A 26,128-nucleotide genomic window follows, 5' to 3' on the forward strand; every position below is an offset into this window, starting at 1 on the left:
TAAATTAAGTCGGTGTAAAAAATAACACAATTCGATAAAATAATAAGATAATAATTTTTTTAGAAATCTTATGTAAAAATATGGTCCCAAGAATATTATAAATTAATAATAATATTAAAAATATAAATATATATCTAAAAATATTTAGTGAAATATGACTCTATTGTTGTTTATATATTCCTAAATTTGCATTCTAGTTAGAATTCATTTCTAGTCTTTTTCATTATATTAAAAACTTTTAGTGTTATTTTCTCAAATTACATACAAAAATTGTGGAGTACTAGATACAAAAATTACTTTTTTACATTTAACTAATTCTACAAACATCGTAATATCTTATTCGACTTAATCATTAACATAAAAGATAGTACAACAATTACTTCTAAACTCTAAACTTCTAACATTTATCATTTTCATCTGAATAATTAATTAAACTAGCATCAATTCTATTACGATAACGAACATTATAAATTACGAAAATTCTATAAAAATGTGAATCATAACAAAAATATCTTATTTTGTAATAAAAAAAATTAAAATAAAAAAATCTCTTCATAAATTAGTATTTTATTAATTTATCGATAAATTAAAACATGTATAAATTATTAAAATTTTATGATTCTGACTTTATTAATTTATAAAGGTTTTAATAAAGTTTAGAAAAGTGTTAATTTATAAAGGTTATAAATAAGTCGGAATCATAGGTGTCTCTCGTCTTTCTCAAATTATTTGCAAGCTCTGTCCAAAAATTTTATTAGAAGATATTTAATGTAATTACAAGGTGGTGGACTAGTAGTTCTAATTTTGGTGGAAGAGTTGTATTATTGGTCTAGATTAGGAATCAATTCTTCTCAAACGCAGAATTACTCAGTTTTATCTCTTTAGTTACATGGGTATGAACTCATTACTTACGGCCATTTGCATACTTCGGAGCCATTTCGACTGTTTCACTTATACGATGCTGTCTCATGAAATGTCCAAAATTTACGAACTGGTTAGGACCATTAGGTCCATTACGTGTTATGATTTAAAATCATGTGAAAAAAAAAAAAAAAAAAAGAAATATTTAAAACATCATCTTGTTGGGTTAACAGATTCAGCGTTTTCGATATTAGGAAAAAGTTCTAAATTATATTAAAAAAATATATATATTCCATGATTCTTAGGAAAAATATGATTTCTCCGATTCCAAATAATTTATAATATTTCTGAAGCCCATAAGAAACAATGAAACGAGAGGTGGTGGAAAGAAAACGTTTATGCATCAAACTCTAATAAAAGACACTGAGTGTAGGTAGACACGAAGGCTCCAAATTTTTGCATGTTGCACACGTGTCGTCCTTCTTCATCCTACTTAACACATATATGCATGCACCCTTCTTACAAAGATTGTAAAACATTGTGAATCATCGGAAAGGTGGGAGAAAGATGGAGAAAAACATGAGAAGATTTGGGTTTTTGCTTCTGTTGGTGCTTATCCATGGAGTAATGGTGATGAGATCAAATGGGTATGAAGGAGAAGAAGGGTGGGGAGGAGGAGATTGGGGAGGAGAAGGAGGAGGAGATTGGGGAGGAGATTGGGGAGGAGAAGGAGGAGAGTGGGGAGGAGAAGGAGGAGCAGGAGGAGGAGAGGGAGGAGGAGGAAGAAGAGGATGGTTCATGATGAGAGAGTCAAGGAAAGTGATCAAATCAGAAGGTGGAGAGATGAGAGTTGTGATATCTCCAAGAGGAAGAATCATTGAGAAGCCAATGCACATTGGGTTTCTAACAATGGAACCTAAAACCCTCTTTGTCCCTCAGTATCTCGACTCAAGCCTCCTCATCTTCATTCGTCAAGGTATCTCCTCTCTCCCTTTCTCTCTTTCTCTCTCTCTCTCTCTCTCTCTCTCTCTCTCTCAACATGTGTCTCACTCTCTCAAGAACATGTGTTTACTTGCAGGTGAAGCTACGCTTGGAGTAATATGCAAAGACGAATTCGGAGAGAGGAGACTGAAAGCAGGAGACATCTACTGGATCCCGGCTGGTTCTGTCTTTTATTTACACAACACAGGCCGAGGCCAACGCCTTCATGTCATTTGCAGCATTGATCCTACCCAAAGCCTCGGTTTCGAAACCTTCCAAGTACTCATGTTTAACGTTTAGGACTCATTATTATCACATTGACTTACAGAATTTTGCATTTGGCTAACTAGTTCATTGTGTGTGTAGCCTTTCTATATAGGTGGAGGACCGTCTTCCGTTCTCGCTGGCTTTGACCCCGACACTTTAACCTCAGCACTTAACGTTAGTACTCAAACCTAAGTGATTATTAATGTTTATATTGTTTGTGTGCATTTTATAAAAAACAAATTCTACTCGAATGAAAGTACAACCTTAAAACAAACTGTTTGATAAATTGGAGTTTGGTCTTTGCATGTGTCCAAAGGTGAAAATGCACAAAGCTATCGTACTATTTTTATAGAAATTTTATAGGAATATTATATGCACAAATGCATCTTAATTAGAGGAATGGTAGAAATTGGTGTTTAAAAACTTCCATATTAGTATTTAGTTAGGGCTCTTTCTGTTCAATCTCAATCTCATATCAGTTTTTTCATTTTTAGGTTTCTCGACCAGAGTTGCAAGAAATGATGAGGAGTCAATTCCGTGGCCCGATTGTACACGTCATGGAAGGACCAGAAGGCCCACAACCGACGACGACATGGACCCAATTTTTGGGGTTAAGAGAGGAAGAGAAACGAAGTCATCTCAAGAAACTGTTGGAGATGAAACAAGGATCCCCTCAAGACCAACAATACAGTTCAGGGTGGTCTTGGAGGACTATTATAAGATCGTTTATGGATCTAATAGAAGAAAAGAATAAAGGGTCAGGATCTTCAAAGTGCCAAGACTCGTACAACATCTATGATCAGAAACCTAGTTTCAGAAACGACTATGGATGGAGCACAGCTCTTGATTATGAGGATTACGAGCCTCTTAAACACTCGGGCATCGGTGTTTTTCTAGTTAATCTCACCGCGGTATGATTCATATCTCTTATTTTATTACCAACATCTAGCGAACTTTAAGTCTATGACAACCACTAGTTGTGAATTGTCATTAATTAACTAAGCTCTAGATAATTAAATTCATTATGTAATTCTTGGATAACTAGCTAGACCTGCTAAGAACTATTGGTATATAAATCAGTTGTTATCTACCGATCAATAGTTCAGAAAAAATCAAATAAAAATACTAAACCGTGATTTTAACACGATCAAATTTCAAACTTTTGTTAGGGATCAATGATGGCTCCGCATATGAACCCAACAGCTACAGAATATGGCATCGTTTTAGCTGGCTCTGGAGAGATCCAAGTTGTATTTCCAAACGGAACTTCTGCTTTGAACACAAGGGTCTCCGTAGGGGATGTCTTTTGGATCCCTCGCTACTTCGCCTTTTGCCAGATCGCTTCTCGGACCGCACCATTCGAGTTTGTAGGATTCACCACGTCGGCTCACAAGAATCGGCCTCAGTTCTTGGTTGGATCGAACTCGCTACTCACGACTCTAAATGTGACGTCGTTGTCAATGGCTTTTGGAGTTGACGAAGAGACAATGAGGAGGTTCATCGAAGCACAAAGAGAAGCTGTTATTCTGCCTACTGCATCGGCAGCTCCTCCGCATGTCAGTGAGACTGTGCGCAATGGTTTCGGTCGCCTTATTTGAGGAATGTGCGAAAGGTTTTCTTTTTGAATGTTATGTATGTAGTTAGCTATGAGTATGTACGGATGTGTGTTTTTGTTACTTTAAAATAACAGTAATAAAGGTAATCCACTAAGCAGATTATGTTTTAGTCCATTCTTCACAATCGCTTATCTCTTGTTTGGTCGAAAGTTACCGTGAAGTCAGATTTTTAATCTAGATATACATAAAGGAATGGTTTAAAAAAAAAAGAAAAAAATTTCCACAACCACATGAATATTAATTTTAAGATTCTTTGTATCATTATTATTTTGAGGACATGTGTCGTAGTGTTGGAAGGAACTTGATTTGATCGATTTGTAGGAGTTTCAAAACTCTTTGAGAAAGCTTTAGCATATTCAATCTCCACAAGCAACATGGTACTTTTGCCTTCTAACTTATTGTTGGAAAGATCAAGATAATAAAGGTTGACTAACTATAACATTAAATTGGGAGCATATCTTATTTTTGGCAACTTTATCTCAAAGCTTTGACCTTTTTTTATCTTTGGGGATGAGCATAAAATGCCACTTTCATACCCTTAACTTTAAAGCCCATAGTTTATTTTTTAAAAATCAAACACCGAATGGGCTTTTTGGTTGCCCAGGCCCAAATATTAAAACCTCCTTCTCTCTTTTTTGTGTCTCTCTCTCGCCGAGCCATCACCACCACCTCCGGCGAAGCATGTTACTGGTTCCTTAAACCACGGCGCCGGGACGAAATCAGTGTACTTCATCTCCTTTCAATCTTCTATCATTCTGATTTTAGGAAGCCAATCTTCGAGTCCTTCACAGGAAAGGCTTTCTCAACCCAGCTCTATGAGCTTTCTCAGGTAAAGGTTTTGGTATTCAATTATCCAATCTTTATCTTCGATGTGGATAATGATTGATTTGAATGTCTTCGAGATTTCATTTTTCATGAGTTCTTTTGTAGTAAATTTTGTAATTTCGTAGTATGCGCACCAATTGTTCGACGAAATGCTGCTTCGAAGATTTGGCTAATATGTTTAGCCTCAATATGGTTACTTTTGAGTAAACGTTATTCTAAAATGTTGCATTTTGTAGCAGACTATACAAAAAGCTAGATTCTTGAGCTCGAATTAAGCCAAATTATGGCAACTGCTTTTGCTCGTGGGTTTCGAAAAGCTTCATCTCTACTTAAATCTTCATATCCACTTCTCATTTCTTCCAGGTTTGTGCATCTGAGACTATACAACACAGTTTAGCAAGTTATGTCTCAAAATGTGTTTATACTCTCTTGTCAATTGTTTTCCCACTAGGTTGCTTCCACAAAGGCAAGAGTTGACATTGACATTCTCTTTACCGACAACGATCTCAAGGCCAATATGTAGAAACTTCAGTCACGGTACGGTGAATCTAGTGATATCAGAAGGGAAACCAAAGTTTGAAACTCGGGAACTTGATCCTCCCAAGAAGTATAAGTGGTTGACGAAAAAACGTCTGAAGTTGAAAAGGAAGAAAGAAAGAGAGGAAAGGAACGCAGCTAACAGGAAAGACCCACGGCGACTTACTGTTAAAGGGAAGAAGAAGAAGTTTGCTAGTGCGGATGAAAGAATAAAGTACAAGCTTGAAAAGGTATTTGAGAGTCTAATTCGATAGAATTTGATGAGTTTAAGTGTTCATTCGATGTGTGATTTGTGATGCTGCTCCTTGTATTTAGGCTAAGATCAAAGAAGCATTGCTGATTGAGAAACTGAAACGGTATGAAGTTGCGAAAGTGCAGGGACCTGAGGTTCGACCTCATGAGATCACTGGGGAAGAACGTTTCTATTTGAAGAAAATGGGTCAGAAGAGATCTAATTATGTACCGATTGGGAGAAGAGGAGTGTTTGGTGGTGTTATTCTAAACATGCATTTGCATTGGAAAAAACATGAAACCGTTAAGGTTATATGCAATAATAGTAAGCCAGGCCAAGTGCAGCAATTTGCAGAGGAGCTTGCTAAACTGAGTGGTGGTGTGCCTGTTAACATAATAGGCGATGATACAATCATATTTTATAGAGGGAAGGGTTATGTGCAGCCACAACTTATGTCTCCAATCGATACATTATCGAAGAAAAGGGTAAGTCCTCATTTTGTCTTTTTGTTTTGGAACATCTTACTGTAGATGAATAGGAAGCAAAACCGTCCCTGGTTACGCTTTGTGCATATAGGCGTGTCTTATAGAAACCAGAGGAAAAATCTATTAGGGGGTCTTTGTTTCTATTCAGTTTTGGTAATTAGAGATCAATATATCATTCTGAAGTCTTCTTCATTTGGTTGGGGGATATGTTTTGCTTGCTAGTTTCCTAACATGGTTAATGTTTCCCTTTGCAGGCGTATGAAAAATCAAAGTACGAACAATCTCTTGAATCGGTGAGAAACTTCATAGCAATTGCAGAGAAGGAACTTGAACTATACTACAGGCATGTTGCTCTTTACGATGACCCGAATAACAGAAACCCTCTTTCGATATTGGATGATTCTCCATCGGAATCACGTAATCATCATCATCAGAATGAGCTTTATCTTAATAGTTCGGACACTGATGCTAATTCAGAAGACGAAGATGAAGATGAAGAGCTCTGTGAAATATTAGATAATGGTTCTTCTTCTTCTGCTTCTGCAAAGGAAGAGTTGTCTGAAACTGAAATCTAGACTCTAATTGGACATATAGAAACTTTGGTTTATAGATCACGTTACAAGTTTTGGCTACGTTGTAGAATAAACTTCTTTATGGCACAAAAGTCTTTAAATATTTCCAGTTTATTTCATCTGTATCTTTGACTAGCTTCCAAAAATCAGATTCAAGTAGAAGAAAGGTAAACAAAAAAAGACTTGCGAACATAACATGTGATGTGATAACTTTATAACTAAGAATGTGTAAATTGATCCAAGAGACCAAAAATACATGCAAATGGTATCAAATTATATGAGTTCAAACCTCACAGAACTTATATGATCACTTCTCTCGGATCTTGGATTAGGTAAATGATTTGCATACGATTGACATGGTATAAATAAAAGAAAAATAAATAAATATAACATTAATTATAATAGGTGAGCGACTTATAAATGATGAGATTGAGAGCATTGAGGTCGTTACGCCAATAGTACCAAACACGGACGAGTTTATGGAAACGCGCGTCACATGTTGTTGTTGGCTTGTTTAGTCTAGGACAACGACAATTACAAGTTTACAACTATCCCAAACACTCTCAATTTATACTCCCTTTTTATTTTATACTATTATTCTCTTTTTATTTTCACCGTTTTTTAGGTTCGGATTTTGGTCAACCGCTTACGACCACTATGAATATGAAATTATGATGGATTTTGTTGATGAAAACGTGAACACTTTTTGGTTTTAATTTGAAGGACTCACAAATCTTTAAATTTATGAACAGTAACTATTTTTTGTGGTGTTTTATATCGTGGTTGAGAGGCTATGCGTATGATTAGGTCGTTAATTTTATATCTAAAATGGATCCAAAAAGATGGTTTTGTTATAGAAATATATCAAACCACTGAACAAGTTGAATGGATAGATAGTCGAAAGTGAAAGGGTCTGTCTTATTTAATTTTAACAATGATTTACAATGTTATAGGTTTGGTTCCAATATCTAGGCAAAATCTTGTTGTTCTTGAACGGAGAAGATCGAATACCAACATAGAATTGTGTATTATGTATATTATGGCCTAATCGTACATGTAGCCTCCTGACCAACATAATCGTACATGTAGCCTCTTGACCAACATATCCATATTGATAGAGAGCATAAGCTTAATAACGGACGAGAACGCAAGATCTCCGGGAAAACTCAGATTCACGAACGGATCTTGGTTAGAACGTTGAAACTTGACGAAAAAGCAATAAGGATAGGGTCGAGATCAGGAGCGATATCGACGTGGTTTTGCAAGTCCTCCTTGCAGGGCTTGAACACAAGCTCTTAGGATTGAGAGTCCTCCTCTCTAGGCTTTACACAAAACTCTCGTAAAACTTGTTTTTTCAATAATCAATTAAGCTTTACAATAGAGTTTAGCGGCTCTTTAAATAGAAGTCATAAAATAAACCCTAACATACTTAAGAATCTAACCTAAAGCTCAAAACCTAAATAAAGCCCATAAGAGTAATATCCTAAACGAATAACAATAAAAGGCCCGACTACGACACGGACCGTCGGTGGACGTGGTCATTGCAAAGATGTGCTGCATCAGTCCCCCCTTGTAGAAAATGATTCGGCCTCGAATCTGGCTGATCCTTAATCCCACTATAATTGGATAAAGACTCTGGAACAAAAACTTTCTTGGACGAAGATGGAACTCCTTGATAACCAAGACCCCATCTTACTTTTCCTTTTCGTCCCATGCTCAATATTTGATCAAGATTTTTTGTTCCACTATTCAACATCCACAAATTCTTTTTGTGCTCCATGAGTTCATTCTCCAATCGTCTGGTTTTTTTTTTTTGCCACAAGTTCAGCTTGTGGTCTTGTAATGGTAACAACATCTTGATCCGCATTCTTCAAGGCACAAAAACACTCTTGAGATGCTGTAAGCTTGATTCTCACTCTTGAGATGCTGTAAGCTGGATATGGGCTACGCCCAATATGCCACTCGGCCCAACGACACTCATTAGTTGCATTCTCGGCCCAGCAAGATTGGAAGCAGGTCATTAATTCCCGCAGAAGGGCAATCTCGGGAATTCGTAGAGGAAACCCTAAACTCTCCTAGGTCAACAGTCTCCTATAAAAGGAGAGGGCATTTATTGGGATCATCATCCTGACCCGCGGACAATACCCCCAGAGCAATACTTTGCATCGAAAACTGCTATTATCTTTCGTATAACTCGTCTTGTTTTCAGTTCGTCATTTTAAGCTTACTAGTTCGTCTGTGGACTAACAAGCTCTAATACGATTTGTTTAAGTGACGATCTCACTTTTTCCGATTAATAAAGAACTTGCTCGCTCTTTCCCACAAACTCTTTATTTGTTTAAACTGTGTAATCCCCGGTACAAACAATTGGCGCCCACCGTGGGGCAAGAGTAAAGCGTTTCTTTTAACGACTCAAAACCGACGATCCTCACTTTCTCGAAATCTCGAAGGTCATGACGAACCCCAGCGAAAACTTCGACGAAGCAACGGAGCAACCAACGGGGCAGCGATGGGGGCGAACGAGAACGCGAACTGTTCCCCTGCCGAGTTCCCTGCCGAGCTCCCTGCCGAGCTCCCTGCCAAGCTCCCTGCCGAGCTCCCTGCCGAGCTCCCTGCCGAGCCCAGACGAGGGCCCACTGCCGAGCACAGTCTCTCCGCCGGCGCCTGACACATCCTCCGAGCCTCCCGTAGCTGCGCACGCCGGAGCCGGACCTGTCGCAGACCAGCTGGTTACCAGCGCCGCTGCCCTCCTAACCGCCGCTCTCACCAATGCTACCGTTCCCCCCAGCGCCGCTTCTCCCTTACCTGTACAAAGAAACAGACTCGACGATATGATGCAGATCATTCTCGGTCGTCTTGATGGCCAGGAAACACGAACGAACGAACGGCTCGAGGCCATCCCAGCCGCACAAGAGGCCTCGCAGAACCAAATCAGCAGGCTCCAACGAAGGAGGGGCGAGCGCCGAAACGACAGCAGTCCCGCCGACGAGAACGAGAATCCTCCCCCAGCGCAACCTTCTGTGGAGGACCGATACGACGGCCACAGACGCCGCCCGCCGTCCATTATCGTAGGATCTGTTGATCGCCGCGGTCGAGAGGAGCCAAATGAGGAGCTGCGAGACGGCCATGACCAAAGGAGCGGTAGCCCGCCGACTCCGACACTGCCGATCCAACAACAGCCCGAAGCCGACTTCAAGGATGAAACCATACGACGCCTAGAGGCGATGGTCCACGAACTCTCTTCCAGAGTCCATCGAGCCACGAGCTCTGCTCCCAACCTCGATCGAGTGCTCGAAGAAGTCCAACGCTCACCGTTCACGGCGCGAATCTCTCGCATTCAAGTCCGCTACGTAAACAAGTTCAAGTTCACCCCGTACAATGGATTAGACGATCCGAAACCATTTTTGACGTCAATAAGTTTTGCAATCAGCCGAGCTCACTTCAGTGACGAAGAGTACGAGGCTGGCTGCTGCCAGCTGTTCGTTGAGAATTTAGCCCATGAGGCTCTAGGGTGGTTCTCCCGGCTCCCGCCGAACTCGATAGGGAGCTATCACGAGCTCACCACCGCCTTTCTCCAACACCACTACATTCATGATTCGGGGCGCGTCGAACGCCGATCTCTGGAACATGTTAAAGCGAAACGACGAATCTCTTCGAGATTTCATGGAGAGGTTTAAAAGAATCATGTTAAAGCTCTCGATTGCCGACGACACAGCAATATCGGCTCTCCGAAATGCTCTCGCTCACGGCTCCCGATTTAGGGAAGACATCATAATACACAAGCCCCTGACCCTGGATGACGCACTACACCGCGCTAACAGATACATAGAGTTAGACGAAGAGAAGGCATCGAGGACAAACCGTCCAGAACCCCCGGCCCCTAAATCGTCCAAAGGAAAAGAGAAGGCACAAGACGAGCATCACGAGCCTCGACAACACTTCGACAAAGAATACGCCGACAAGTTGGACAAAGGAAAGAAAGTCCAAACGTTTGCAGTTAGTAATCAAGATCCCAAGGCATCTTCATCAAGGCCCTGGAATAACAAGTGGGTCCGAGACCCATCAGGAAAGGGTGGCAACAAATATTGCGAATACCACAAGCGAGCAGGACACTCAACAGAAGAGTGCCGCACCCTCCAACAAATATTGCTCGACAAATTTAAAGAAGGCCATATTGACGTCGATCTCGAGCGACGACAAATAGCCGCTCACGGGGATAACCATTTCTTCAATCCTGAGAACGAAAACCCGAGCAAGCAATATAACGCCGCTCCCGCACCACAACCGAGACCCGAAATTCTACCTCCGCCCCCACCAACCCATAAAAGGAATCCCGAGCGAACTGAGGATGCCAACGCTCCGGCTCCACGCCGAAGAATAAACATGATCATGGGTGGTCTGGCGACTTGCCGCGACTCGGTCCGTTCTATCAAAGCTTATCGACGGGGACTAGAGGCCAAGCGAGGATGGTTAGCTCAAAGCACGCCACCTACTACGAACTCCGACCCAATCGTGTTCACAGAAGCCGACGCATCAGGTCTCACTGGACCTCATAACGACCCACTGGTGGTCGAAATGGAGATCGGCGAGAGCATGGTCACCAAAATCTTGATCGACACAGGAAGTTCGGTAAACGTCATTTTCAAAGACGTGCTCATTCAAATGGAAATAGACTTGCGGACCACCGAACACAATGTTCAACCCCTCACCGGATTCGACGGCGACACAGTAATGACGGAAGGTACGATCATGCTGCCGGTCTATGTGGGCGGGACGATGCATTGTATCAACTTTGCTATCGTCGATAAGCCGATCGTATACAACGTCATCCTCGGCACTCCTTGGTTGCATAAGATGAAGGCCGTGGCGTCAACTTACCACCAGTGCGTAAAGTTCCCAACTCCTAGAGGAATATTTACACTACAAGGGGACCCGCTGGTAGCACGAACCTGCTTCATCATCGAGCGTCAACAACGACACGCCCGGACGTTCACCGTTTCGAACTCAGCCGAGCGCCCAGACGGTCGCGTTCGCCCTAACTCCGAAACAATCGTCCAAGTAAACATTGACTCTTCCGACGCAACTCGATGCGTGGGAATCGGAGCCGACCTACCACAACCAATCAAGGACGAGCTCGTAAAGTTCCTGTGCCAGAACGCAGCGACCTTTGCATGGAGCATGAACAGTATGACCGGCATCGACCCAAATGTAACATGCCACGAGCTCAATGTGGACTCGACGTTCAAACCGATCAAACAAAGGCGTCGAAAGCTCGGACCGGAGCGTACTGCCGCCGTTAACGAGGAGGTCAAGAAATTACTCGAGGCTGGATCCATCCGTGAGGTTAAGTATCCTGACTGGCTGAGCAATCCTGTAGTGGTTAAGAAAAAGAACGGCAAGTGGCGAGTGTGTGTCGATTTTACCGATCTCAACAAGGCATGTCCAAAGGATAGCTTTCCCCTGCCACGCATCGACCAACTAGTCGAGGCAACCGCGGGGAACGAGCTCTTGTCATTCATGGATGCGTACTCCGGATACAACCAAATTATGATGCACAAGAACGATCAGGAGAAAACGGCCTTCATCACCGATCAAGGAACTTATTGTTACAAGGTTATGCCATTTGGCCTCAAGAACGCTGGTGCAACCTATCAGCGCCTCGTCAACCGCATGTTTGCCGAGCAGCTCGAACAAACCATGGAAGTTTACATCGATGATATGCTGGTCAAGTCAACCCAGGCCGTTGATCACGTCTTGCATCTCGCTCAGTGTTTTGAAGTGCTAAACCGATACAATATGAAGCTGAATCCAGCCAAGTGTTCGTTCGGCGTGACTTCTGGAGAATTTTTAGGATACCTCGTCACGAAGAGAGGAATCGAAGCTAACCTGAAACAAATTTCGGTGCTCACCAACCTTCCATCTCCACGCAACACCCGAGAAGTTCAGCGCCTCACCGGGCGGATCGCTGCCCTGAACAGATTTATTTCACGCTCTACCGATAAGTGTCTACCTTTCTACCAGTTGCTTCGTAGCAACAAAAAGTTCGAATGGCATGAGAAGTGCGAGTCTGCTTTCCAAGAACTCAAGCACTACCTAGCTACTCCCCCTGTCCTAGCAAAGCCCGATCAGGGCGAAACTCTATATATGTACATCGCTGTCTCCGGTTCGGCGGTCAGTGGCGTACTAATTAAGGAGGACAGAGGAGAACAACACCCAATCTTCTATGTGAGCAAAAGCTTAGACGGAGCCGAGCTCCGATATCCCACGTTGGAAAAACTCGCTTACGCTGTAGTAATTTCGGCTAGGAAGCTTCGGCCGTATTTTCATTCCCACACTGTTGAAGTCTTAACCAACCAACCCCTGCGAACCATCCTCCACAGCCCCAGTCAATCGGGCCGCCTGGCGAAGTGGGCAGTGGAACTCAGCGAGTACGACATCGAATAAAAAAACCGCACTTGTGCAAAATCTCAGGTGCTCGCTGATTTCTTGATCGAACTTCCCCCCGAGCTAGAGTTCGGCTGTCCGCGAGAGGAGAAGTGGACACTGCACGTGGATGGCGCATCCTCTCGCCACGGCTCCGGGATCGGCATTCACCTCGTTTCACCAACGGGTGAAGTACTCGAACAATCGTTCCGACTCGCCTTTCTCGCCTCGAACAACGAGGCCGAGTACGAAGCCCTAATCGCCGGAATGCGATTGGCAAGTGGGATAGGAGTGAAAAAGATACAAGTCTTCTGTGACTCACAGCTGGTAACTCACCAGTTTAGCGGCGATTACGAGGCGAAGAACGACCGCATGGATGCCTACCTCCGAGTTGTCCAAGATATGTCCAACAATTTTGAGACATTCGAGCTGAACAAAATTCCCCGAAGTGACAACGCACCGGCCGACGCTCTGGCCGTCCTCGCATCCACCTCCGATCCCGACTTACGCCGAGTAATCCCTGTCGAGAGCATCGATCGACCAAGCATCAATCTCCTCGCGCACGCCGAGCCCAGCATCCAAGATAAGAAAAAGAAACAACAGCTCATCGAGCACGAGACTTTCAGCGATCAAGTCTCGAAAAAGCAAAGAACAGAGGACAGCGACCCCATACTCATGCTATTCGTCATCGAACCACCGGCAAATGTGCCACCTGTGGAGTGCTCGGCCAAGCAGGGATCCGCAACCAGCGAAGGACGAACCTCGTCGTCTCAGGGACAATCGTCATCATCTCACGAGCGAGCGTCATCATCGCATGCTCAACCCAATCCTGAACTTCACGAGCGACCACACGATTGGCAAGAAGAAATCCGTTGTTTTATCGCAGACGATATCGTCCCTTCAGACAAGTGGGAGGCCCGGCGCCTTCGAACTCGCTGCGCGCATTACACACTTCTCGATGGCAACATCTTCCGTTGGACAGCATCTGGTACACTTTTGACTTGCGTCGGTCCCGAAAAAATCAACGATGTAATGAGAGAGGTTCATGAAGGTTCCGGTGGTAATCACTCAGGAGGTCGCGCGCTCGCACAACGCATACGCAATAATGGACACTATTGGCCGACCATGAACGACGACTGCGATAAGTTCGTCGCTAGATGCGAGAAATGCCAGCGCCACGCTCCGATCATCCACGTGCCAACCGAACTATTGAGAACGACCTCTCCACCATATCCTTTCATGCGATGGGCAATGGATATCGTTGGACCTCTCCCTGCGTCCCGTCAAAAGAAATACATTCTTATTATGACGGATTATTTCACCAAATGGGTGGAAGGCGAAGCCTACGCAAAAATCGGAACAAACGAAGTCCAAAATTTGTGTGGAAGAACATCATCTGCAGGCACGGAATTCCGTATGAGATCGTCACCGACAACGGCGCGCAATTCACTTCGCTCCAATTCGAAGGTTTTTGCGCGAAGTGGAGAATCCGTTTGAGCAAGTCGACCCCCCGCTACCCACAAGGCAACGGACAGGCCGAAGCGACCAATAAGACCATCATTGACGGACTAAAGAAACGACTCGAAGACAAGAAAGGTCTCTGGGCCGACGAACTAGATGGCGTTCTATGGTCGCACCGAACTTCCCCGCGCCGATCAACAGGAAAGACACCGTTCTCCCTTGCGCATGGAATGGAAGCCCTCGCACCAGAGGAAATCGGCGTACCTACCTTACGACGCTCAATGCTCGTGCACGACCCTACTCTCAATGCTAAGATGATGCTCGATACCCTCGATACCCTCGAAGAAGAACGCGACAAGGCTCTTCTTCGAATCCAGAACTATCAACAGCAAGCCGCTAAATATTACAACAAGAAGGTGAAGCCACGCCACTTCGACGAAGGCGACCTCGTCCTCCGCAAAGTCTTTGAAAACACGGCCGAGCTCAACGCAGGAAAAATGGGCGCTCATTGGGAAGGCCCATACCTGATTTCCAAGGTCGTCACTCCCGGCGTCTACCAGCTGCTCGCCATGGACGGCACACCAATCCCTCGCTCATGGAATTCCGGCAACCTTAAACGCTATTACCATTAGAATTTGCTTACAAAAAAAAAAAAAAAAAAAAAAAAAAAAAAAAAGAACGCTCGTACTACCGAGCTCTCCCTTTGTAATACGAACTACGAATGGCTTGATCCCTTTTCTAAGGGTACGTAGGCAGCCCCTCACACGGCACAGCTATACCAAAAAATTAAAAACAAAAGTTTCAACCTATCAAAACACACGAGCTCTCTCGAACGAGTCCGTCTCCGCGAGATGTCCAGCTCTTACATCGACCCTCTGGCCAATGGAATGATTTAAAACGCGTTCCTCATGGATGCAGCAGTGAAATAATCTGCATAAATAAGCCGACCCAGATCGCATTCAGCTAGCAGGCGGTTAAGTTTGTATAAGCCAAGTTCTTACTTGCACTCTCTTGCCGACCTCGTGGCACACACAGGGTAAGCCGGACACCAGAGCCGCACCTAAAAGGTACGACGAGCTCATCTCAACTACCACCCTAAACATTTGGTATTCGAAACACGTAACAGGATAAGCCAGGAGACGTCTTGCACCGTAAAATACAACTCGATACCAAAGATAGGAAATACACCAAAACATTTTCATTCCATAAACATCCTTATTCCGGAAAAACACAAAAGACAAGGCAACGAAAGCCAAACACGAAAAGCCACATTCGGCACACAAAACTAACAAAACGAACAAGTCTCAAAGTGCAAACTTAGTCTTCAAATCCCAGATCGGCATCGGAGGGTTTATCAAACTCGAGCTCGCAAATCTTCACATGCCAGACCTGGCACTCCCTCCGCAGACTTTCCAGCGTGTCCATCGGGACATTCGCACCCCTAGCAGCCATCTCCTCGAGATACGAGCGAATCCCCTCAGCACGGTTGCTTTCAACGAAGAAATGGTCCGTGCACTCTAACTGAATAATATAACGACGCAATACGTCGACCTGAGTCCGGCATGCATTGAGCTCCGGCCGACCTTCAAAGGGCCTGCTCCCAATAGGATCGAGATCGTCCGGTTCAAGGACGGGAATCTCCACCTCAGCCATTGACTCCTCACGACGAGAGCGCTCCTCCAACAAACGATCCCACCTCCATTTCGGGACCAAAAATCCCTCGTCGATCATAGTTTCAAGATATCCGATAACTCCGTCAACACGATGAAACCAGAAATGACGCTCAAACTTTCGACGCGTAGCGAGAATGTAAGCTCTCAACCTATGGATCCGAGCACGATAAAACTCCATCTCGGAACGCCCTCCTCAGCCACGCCGACCTCGTTGTCACAGGCATACTACCGATCTCAACCACCCTTCAAAAGGAGAGATTTATCTTTAAAACAAGAAAGGAGGATGATGAGAAATGGGCAACTTGAAGGCCAATTTATAGAACAAAGAGTGCAATTTTCGAGGCAAAGCAATCAATACTGCAATTCTCGAAAAACACATCCATAGAACGACGGACACATATCATAAAACCAGTAGACAACACATAAAGCAAGTCCAATCATAATGCAAAGGTTCAAAAAGAAAAATACATCGCCTAAACGGCCCGACATCCGTTACAAACGGGAATAGGTTCTAATAAAACAACAAGATAAAAGCGAGTCACTGCTCGGCAGCAACCTGAGCGTCTGATCTCGCAGGTGCCCCTGCCATGACGACCTCCTCTCCTACAATCACGGGAACCTCCGCCGCCTGAAGGTTCGTAGAAACGATCGCAGTCTCTGGGAGAGCCTCGAGGTCGCTGTCCAGAACGTCGGCGATATCGAAACCAAGAACCTTGTCCTCCCACATCTTCGCATCAGCCTCCAAGCCGAGCAAAGTCTTCGACGGAACGATCGTACCACTCTTCGCCAACTCCTAAAGACAATCATAGGTGCCGCTCACCTGGCTCAAGGTCAGAAGAGACTCCTGCGCCGCTCTGTTGTCAAGAATATGCTTCCTCATCCTCTCAATACGAGACCTGTAGCCAGCAACCTCGACATCGATGCCATGACGCTCCGCTTGCAGCTGCTGCAACTGCGCCTTCTGAAACGCGTGATCAACCTCGAACTGCTCGAGACGAGAGCGGGAAGCGTCAAGAGAAGCCTTGAGATCGGCTACTTGCTTCCTGAAACCGGTATTTTGCTTCGTGAGAACAGCAGAAACCCCTCGCTCTTTATCGAGATCCTGACGAAGCTCCTCAGCCGATCTCCTCGATGGTTCAGAAGTGCGAGAATCAGCGAGTTGCTTCTCCAGCTCGGCAATGCGACGCTCGTACGAGACGACCATGCGGTTCACGCCACCACCATCCTGAAAGGCAAGGAATAAAGAATTAAGATAATAATTGAGAAAATTCATTCAAGAACACAAAGACAAATGCCAACCTGGAAGTGTTTTCGAGCCCACGATCTATACAGCTCGGGATCGTAGAGAGAAGCCACAGAAGGGAGCGGGTCAAAGGAGCCGCGAACCTTGCTAGCGAGCTCACCACAAGCAGCAGCATTGTTGATGAACAACTCATCCTTCGTCTTGTAAGAAAAGGAGAACGAATCGTCAATCTCAGTGGTGTCGCGCGGAATACCATCCCTCCTAGATCTCTTGGACGATTCGGGCTCGGGAACAACCACCTCACCATGAGAAGCCCTCTTCCTCGATGGAGTAGGATGCCCGGCATCAGCGACAACGATCGCTAGAGCATCAGAAGCCTCGCCACGTGATTTCTGCCCGCGCGGAGCGACAGCAGTAACCTTGGCAGCCCTTTTGTCGACACGGGTGGCGCCAACCTCCGCCGACCTCAGATCTCCTGCAACTCGCGGATCGCCACCCCCACCCGGTGACGGGTCAACAACTTCAGTGTCTGTAGCATGCAAAGAAGACCCAGCTTCAACGGCCTTCTTGAACTGATCGGCGTATCGAGGAAGACGAGTGTTAACTTTTCCCATCCCTAAGCGCGGTAGACCTAAAAAGGAAAACGAAAGTATAACAATCCAATAACCATTAAGGAGAGCGACAATCGATACAACAGAATGAAGAGGAAACTCACGAGATCTCTGAGTAATCGAAGGCCAATGAAGCGCCCCTAGCATTCGGATCTGTCTGAGGTTATCAAAAAAACCAGGAGGATGAGCGCGCAAACGAACGACAGGCTCTGCAAACACCGACGAAAATAAGGAAAAGGTCAGGAACCAGCCAAATTACAATCAAACAAGTATGAGTAAGAAACTATGAAGCTACCGGGAAACATATTCCACTCGGTAGCACAAAACACATCAAGATCGTCGAACGAAATCTCGTCCCGCTTGACAAAGAAAAAATAACGCTGCCAACGACGAATATTTTTCTCAGCCCCGACGATTATCTGATGACCCGATCTGGCACTGGTGTAGAAGTATCCCGGACTACCTCTAACTTTCGTGAACTTGGTGGCTTCCTCCAAAAAATGCACGTCAACCTCTATACCACAGTTGGTACCAAGTATCGCCAAACCGACCGCGTTACGGATACCTCCCACAGAAAGCTGAGAAATGGCAATCTTACGCCTCGCACAATAACGTATCAGAAACTCCGGCAAAGGGAACCACAGACCGCATTCAGTGAAATAATGCTCAAAAAGCGCGATGAAACCTGTCGGAGGCGTCCAAGGACGTTCGTGCGACTCAGGAACCCGGAAAACCAGTCCCTCGGGCATCTTACACCACCGCGCCATCTCGGCGATACTATCTGACGTGCACAACGAAGGACCGTGATCGGCCGGACCAGCTGAAAGATTAGCAGCAATCGGCGCAGCACTGAAACCCAAGACAGCCGAAAGAGGACCAGTACCCTCAGTCGGGATGACATCCATAGGACTCCCACCAGAACCACTATCGCTATCCTCGCTGAACTCGAGAATATCGGCGAAATTGTAGTCTTTGGCCAAACTGTCAAGATCTCCACACTCTGCCCCAATGTCGACACCAACGTCATCAAAAACATCTTTATAGGCCCCGTACTCCTTGGAGAAAGCGCGTTGGATTCCTGCAAGAGTCTTGCCACGCGTACATACAGAAACTGGTGGTCTTGACGCGGCCCGATCTTCAATCCCCGATATTTGGCCGACCACAGCTCTCGGCCGCTCTCTCTCCCGAAAGTCGAATTCAATGTGATCTCCCCCGATCGATCCAATATCGCGAGCGTCGGATTTGTTCGAATCACGCCGACCTCCCAATATCTCCGTGTTTCGGCTCCCTCCCATCATAAGATCTGAGTCGCCATCGTCGGAATGAAACTCGTGGGAGATATCAACAAAACAGGAATCAAGTCGACCAACACCCTCAACTACGCCGACCTCAGCGTCGTCCGGAGTGCCGATCCGAGCATCGGTCTCGGCGATGCCGACCTCAGCATCGTCCGGAGTGCCGACCTCCGTGTCGCCACACAAGCTTTTTCCTCGAGGTCAGCCAATCTCACTATCGCGTAAGCTGCCGACCTCGTTCTCCTGGCCGACCTCGCTCTCTCGGCCGACCTCGTCTTCTCTACCGCGCTCGGTCTCCGCCGATCGACCGGTTTCAAGCACGCTGCCTTTCTCGGCCGGGCGGGCGAAACTCACACGGTGCCGATCTCCGACCTCGTCTTCTCTACCGCGCTCGGTCTCTGCCGATCGACCGGTTTCAAGCACGCCGCCTTTCTCGGCCGGGCGAGTGAAACCCATACGGCGCCGATCTCCAGCCATCCGAGCGCCGCACTCCGCCGATCGACCGACTTCGAGCACACCACCTTTCTCGGCCGGGCGGGCGAAACTCACACGGTGCCGATCTCCGACCTCGTCTTCTCTACCGCGCTCGATCTCCGCCGATCGACCGGTTTCAAGCACGCCGCCTTTCTCGGCCGGGCGAGCGAAACCCATACGGCGCCGATCTCCAACCATCCGAGCGCCACACTCGATCTCCGCCGATCGACCGACTTCGAGCACGCCGCCTTTCTCGGCCGGGCGGGCGAAACTCATACGGCGCCGACCTCCGACGTTCTCTCTGCCGACCTCGTCCTCTCCGTCGACCATGGACGATCCCCTTATTAGAAGCTCGGCGGCGGCGGCTGCTAGGTCTTCTAGGGTATGTGACCAAACAAAGGGGAGAGAAAAGTAGAGAGAGAAAGAAGTAAAAGCATAAAAAATAAAAGGATAGAGAGAGAAAGTTACCTTTTTATGGAGAAGAGGAAGTGAAGAAAAAGGAGAAGAAGGGGAGACATAAATAAGTAAATAAAACGGAAATTTTACTGTCGTAATCCGTCACCTCGATCCGCGATACGCCCCGTTTCCGGAAATCCATCGAATACCGCGCTCAAAGGAAGGACCGTCGGATATTCACGGCGTCTCTCGAAAGACGAGCCCAGCATTTACAAGAAGAGCTATTACAGCAATTTCTTCCCTAAAGGCAAACCAAGACAATCTGTGCCGAGCAGGCATATTACGGACAACTTAAGCATGCCCGCCGATCGCAGAAAGACTGCCACTCTCCGGACTAAGGGGGGGACTATTGTTGGATATGGGCTACGCCCAATATGCCACTCGGCCCAACGACACTCATTAGTTGCATTCTCGGCCCAGCAAGATTGGAAGCAGGTCATTAATTCCCGCAGAAGGGCAATCTCGGGAATTCGTAGAGGAAACCCTAAACTCTCCTAGGTCAACAGTCTCCTATAAAAGGAGAGGGCATTTATTGGGATCATCATCCTGACCCGCGGACAATACCCCCAGAGCAATACTTTGCATCGAAAACTGCTATTATCTTTCGTATAACTCGTCTTGTTTTCAGTTCGTTATTTTAAGCTTACTAGTTCGTCTGTGGACTAACAAGCTCTAATACGATTTGTTTAAGTGACGATCTCACTTTTTCCGATTAATAAAGAACTTGCTCGCTCTTTCCCACAAACTCTTTATTTGTTTAAACTGTGTAATCCCCGGTACAAACAGTTGTGCCTCAATATGTTGTATCTTACTTGCCATCATCATGTTATCTTCCGTGAGGTCCAATTTCTTTTGGCTGACCTTCCGCCATAGCTCAAAAAGACTCTTGAATTCAACTTGGAAAAATCTTCACCATAAACATTAGTATTCCCGTCACTATACACGTCACATATCGGACCACCATCGTCTTGAACTTGGTCTTCCCTGTTGATAACAACAACAACTACATCGTCTTTCACAGAAGATTGTGAATCATCATAGGGGGCGTGTTCCATAGTAGAAATTTCATAGCTACTAACATTGTACACATGCTCACCGATGACGTCTTTCCCTTGCGCGGAACAATTCTCCACATGATCATCCACAAACCGTCCTTGTTGTTTTAAAGTCTGCAAACGATTATACACCAAACTATCATAATGACGAGGTAAAAAGTGTGTGCATAGCTTCTGCTTAAGTTTATCCCAAGATTTAATAGGGCTTTTGCCAGCTTGCTTGCGTGTTTTCTTCACATGTTGCCACCATGCTGCAGTTTGTCCTCGAAATTGTTTAACCACAAGCGAAACAAATCGATCATCTGAAAAGCTTTCAAACTCCAAAATATCTTCAACATCCACAAGCCAATCTAGTAATAAATCACTAGAAAATCCACCATGGAACTCTGGAATATCCAACTTAAAATCCATCGTAAGGAAATCAAACCACCAGGAACGTGATGAATCTGATACCAACTGATAGAGAGCGGAAGCTTAATAACGGACGAGAACGCAAGATCTCCGGGAGAACTCAGATTCACGAACGGATCTTGTTTAGAACGTCGAAACTTGACGAAGAAGCGATAAGGATAGGGTCGAGATCAGGAACGATATCGACGTGGTTTTGCAAGTCCTCCTTGCAAGGCTTGAACACAAGTTTTTAGGGTTGAGAGTCCTCCTCTCTAGGCTTTACACAAAGCTCTTATAAAACTTGTTTATTCAATAATCAATTAAACTTTACCATAGAGTTTAGCTGCTCTTTAAATAGAAGTCATAAAATAAACCCTAACATACTTAAGAATCTAACTAAAGCTCAAAACCTAAATAAAGCCCATAAGAATAATATCCTAAACGAATAACAATAAAAGGCCCGACTACGACACTGACCGTCGGTGGACGTGGTCGTTGCAAAGATGCGCTGCATCACATATTAGCTACAAATTGAAGCTAACTAGCAAAGATCTATACCAAACAGAAGTTTAAGGTCATGATATGTCGAAATTTAAAAAACTTAAATGGTGAAATTAATTGACTGATGAGTCTTATGTTCCTTTCTTTTGTATTAGGAAATCTCATACCGAAATACATACTGTATTAATCACTAGAATCTTCAAAAATTTGGATTTTTTTTGTTGTTGTTGTAAATTAAATAAAAACGTTATGAGGTAACCAAGTTACAAACTATAAACACTTAAAAAAGGATATTTCAAATCTTTCTTCCAAAAGTTATTTTGACTTGAAACATCTTAAGATTTTCGGAAATAGACATCTTAATATAATGTCTCTTCCAACAGTTATAGCTACTATTAGGTGTTTATTTAGCAGAAATTTTTATAATAGAGAGTTAATTAGTCAAAGTATATCAATTTTGTACAGCATCAAATTAGTTATTGCTCTCTGTTGTCTCCTTTTTTTCCTCATTTTTGACTGTTCATGTCACATTCCTAGTTTCTCATACTATTTAAAAAGGCAAATTCTATTATTTTCTGAATACTAATTAAAAACATATACTATAAAACCTAATAATTAGACACCAACATACACATTATTAACAACGAGAATATAAAAAGACAAAATAGTATAAGCACCGACAGATAATTATTAACGTGTTGAAAATTTGGAAGTCGATATGTTTTTTTTTTCTTTCTTTTTTCTAGATTTTTGACGTGCGTTGAAATACCATTTTTTCGATTAAATCATTTACTCTTTTTAAGAGAAAGCAGGTTGCAGTGGGTGATATTGTTGTGTGTCTGAGAGCCTATGACGCAGTGTACCACCACATTCCATTTAAGTCGTTGGAACAAACACCTATGTGATGGTACGGTGACATCGGCACCCAACGCCACATTACGCATTACGCATTAAGCATATGATTAAATTATGTTAGTTTTTTTTTTGTTTTTGTAATTTTTTGTACATGATGATCTAATTATAAGTAACTTAATTTGGACTATTGGAGGGTGTTTAATCATAAATTATATATATATATATATATATATGTATATATATATATGGGAGGGTGTTTATCCAATCAGTACATATGCGTCAGAAGTCTTTAATTTCATGCTAAGAAAAATAAAATAAAATAAAAAACTTATTCAATTATAAATCATGAAATTTATCATTTCTATCATACTATTATTTAAAGATATTCTTTTAAAATTATAATTAAAAGTTGAATAGTCAGATGTGCACTAAGAAACACATATAAATAAGACTTGTTGAACTAATTTTAGATTTTTATAAGATTAAATACTGTCATCTATCGTTAAAAAAAAACCATCTATAGAAAAGCGATTTAAGTCATTTTCCAAAATTACTTTGAAACTATTTAGACCTCAAATCGAAAAAAGTTATCACAATGATCGTAGAAAATAGGTCGACAGCGAATTTTGGATATGCAAATATCTGATTACACATTTTGTTTTTGGTAGACTGACATAACATTAAGAAAAAAATGTTGAAACTATTAATATTCTCGAATCATTAATAATAGTGGTTGTTGGAATTGATGGACAGTTGAAAATTATGTACTCTATATATGACTATACTATAAGCTTACAAAATATATCGAGTTTTTTTTGTGTGTGTGGTCCGGTCTGGTTCAATGATCACTACTCCATAGATTAGTAGTACCTTAGCCTAATTTATTGGTTCCAAAACGAAACCAAAATCAATAAACCTAAGAGCAGCACGAGCACAAGTTTGAAATTTATTTTATTTATATAAAATATAATTTATGTGATTATTTTTAAAAGTTTTTTTGGATAAAACATTATGCAATAAAATTATATGCAATAAAATCATATGTTAAATATGATGACTTGAAAAAACACATACAATAGAATCTCTATAAATTAATACTCTTTAAATTAATACTCACTATAAATTAATAAATTTTTCCAGTCCCAAGTTGGGCCGGTGTAAAAATTAACACAATTCGATAAAATAATAACATAATAATTTTTTTGAAAATCCTATGTAAAAATATAGTCCCAACAATATCATAAATTAATAAAGATATAAACTAAATATATATATATATATATATATATATATATCTAAGAAAATTTAGTGAAATATGACTCTATTGTTGTTTGTCTATTTTTGAATTTGCATTTTAGTTGGAGCTCATCTCTAATCTTTTTTATTGTATTATTTTTTTTAATATTGTCTTCTCAAATCGGATCCAAAAATTGAGGACAGTCCTAGCTGCGGTAATTTTTTTTTACATGTAATTGATTTTAAAGGCAGTGCAATATGTTATTCGACTTTATCATTACCATGAAAGATAATACCAACAATTTCTTCTAAACTCTAAACTTCTAACATTTATCATTTTCACCTAGATAATTAAGTAAACTATTAACATCAATCCTATTATGATAGTCAATATTATAAATTAAGAAAATTTTATAAAAATGTGAATCATAACAAAAGTATCTTATTTTGTAATATAAAATTTTCAAAATTATGAAAAAAAAAATCTCTTCATAAGTTAATATTTTATTAATTTATCGATAAATTAAAACCTCTATAAATTAATAAAATTTCGTGGTCCCGACCTTATTAATTTATAGAGGTTTTACTATAGTTTGTAAGTTTTATATTGTTAATGATTGTAGATAATTACCCGTGCTATAACACTGAACAAATTTTATTTTATACAAAATTTTGTATATTTTATATTTTAAAATAAAATTTAATATGTTGTATTAGGTTATATATGTGAAGTTATTTCAACAATGTATATTCTTCATCATAACTTGAATGTCATTATAAGACATAATTTTGTAAATTTGGTTTTTAAAAAGCGAGTTATTATATTATGAGTAATTTAATATATTGTTATACTTTTTGTTTTAATATACTTGGTTTCTTGAAATTCTTTTATATTATAGTGACATATTATTAACATTGCTATAACAAATCAATTTAGAGTGTTTATAGTTTCTAACTTTTATATCAAGTTTCAGTATATTAAAAATATTTCAAAATAAATTACTGAAAGTTTATTATATTATATAAAAATATAAAATTTAACCAAAAATATGAAATTGAATTTAAATATTCAAATTTTGACCCGGTACTCAATAATTTTTTTAATTCAATAGATATTATTTTTAAAGAATAATATTACTAAAGCTTGAATATGGTATAGATTGAACAATTTATATTTCTTTTTAAAAATTCAACTTATGGTATATCCAGAAATAAAACTATTTTTTTATTATAATAAATAATATGATAATTTATTTGTTTCACAAAATAGACTCATATATAAAAATGATATGTGAGGTATAATGATAATTAACAAATTAATATGTGAAGTTAGATATCAAAAGATTTTATTTAATTCAATAGATATTATTTTTAAAGAATAAAATTACTAAAACTTGAATATGCTATAGATTGAACAATTTATATTTCTCTTTAAAAATTCAACTTATGGTATATCCGGAAATAAAACTATTTTTTAATTATAATAAATAATATGATAACTTATTTTTTCACAAAATACACTCATATATAAAAATGAGAGGTGAAGTATAATGATAATTAACAAATTAATATGTTAAGTTAGATATCAAAAGATTTTATTTAATTCAATAGATATTATTTTTAAAGAATAATATTACTAAAGCTTGAATATGTTATAGATTGAACAATTTATATTTCTTTTTAAAAATTCAACTTATGGTATATCCGGAAGTAAAACTATTTTTATTATAATAAATAATATGATAATTTATTTGTTTCACAATATAGAATCATATATAAAAATGAGAGGTGAAATATAATGATAATTAACAAATTAATATTTTAAGTTAGATATCAAAAGATTTTATTTAATTCAATAGATATTATTTTTAAAGAATAATATTACTAAAGCTTGAATATGTTATAGATTGAACAATTTATATTTCTTTTTAAAAATTCAGCTTATGGTATATCCAGAAATAAAACTATTTTTAATTATAATAAATAATATGATAATTTATTTGTTTCATAAAATATACTCATATATAAAAATGAGAAATAAAGTATAATGATAATTAACAAATTAATATGTTAAGTTAG

The 26,128-nt window shown here is 41.5% G+C and overlaps 2 protein-coding genes across 2 annotated transcripts; both read left to right on the forward strand.

Moving 5' to 3' along the window:
• The first annotated feature begins 1,226 nt into the window (after nucleotides 1-1,226).
• Nucleotides 1,227-3,834, forward strand: LOC104700678 (vicilin-like seed storage protein At2g28490). The gene is made up of 5 exons (XM_010416215.3): nucleotides 1,227-1,837; nucleotides 1,940-2,121; nucleotides 2,209-2,283; nucleotides 2,604-3,020; nucleotides 3,279-3,834. Exons 1-5 carry the CDS (start codon nucleotides 1,429-1,431, stop codon nucleotides 3,705-3,707), a joined length of 1,512 nt encoding a protein of 503 aa, XP_010414517.1. The 5' UTR covers nucleotides 1,227-1,428; the 3' UTR covers nucleotides 3,708-3,834.
• Nucleotides 3,835-4,271: 437 nt separating this feature from the next.
• LOC104700680 (uncharacterized) lies at nucleotides 4,272-6,499 on the forward strand. Its single transcript, XM_010416216.3, has 5 exons — nucleotides 4,272-4,554; nucleotides 4,790-4,913; nucleotides 5,002-5,317; nucleotides 5,403-5,804; nucleotides 6,059-6,499. Exons 2-5 carry the CDS (start codon nucleotides 4,834-4,836, stop codon nucleotides 6,377-6,379), a joined length of 1,119 nt encoding a protein of 372 aa, XP_010414518.1. The 5' UTR covers nucleotides 4,272-4,554; nucleotides 4,790-4,833; the 3' UTR covers nucleotides 6,380-6,499.
• Nucleotides 6,500-26,128: the final 19,629 nt, after the last annotated feature.

The sequence above is a fragment of the Camelina sativa genome, chromosome 7 (assembly GCF_030686135.1).
Source record: "Camelina sativa cultivar CO46 ecotype springtype chromosome 7, ASM3068613v1".
NCBI classification, from domain to species: Eukaryota; Viridiplantae; Streptophyta; class Magnoliopsida; order Brassicales; family Brassicaceae; genus Camelina; species Camelina sativa.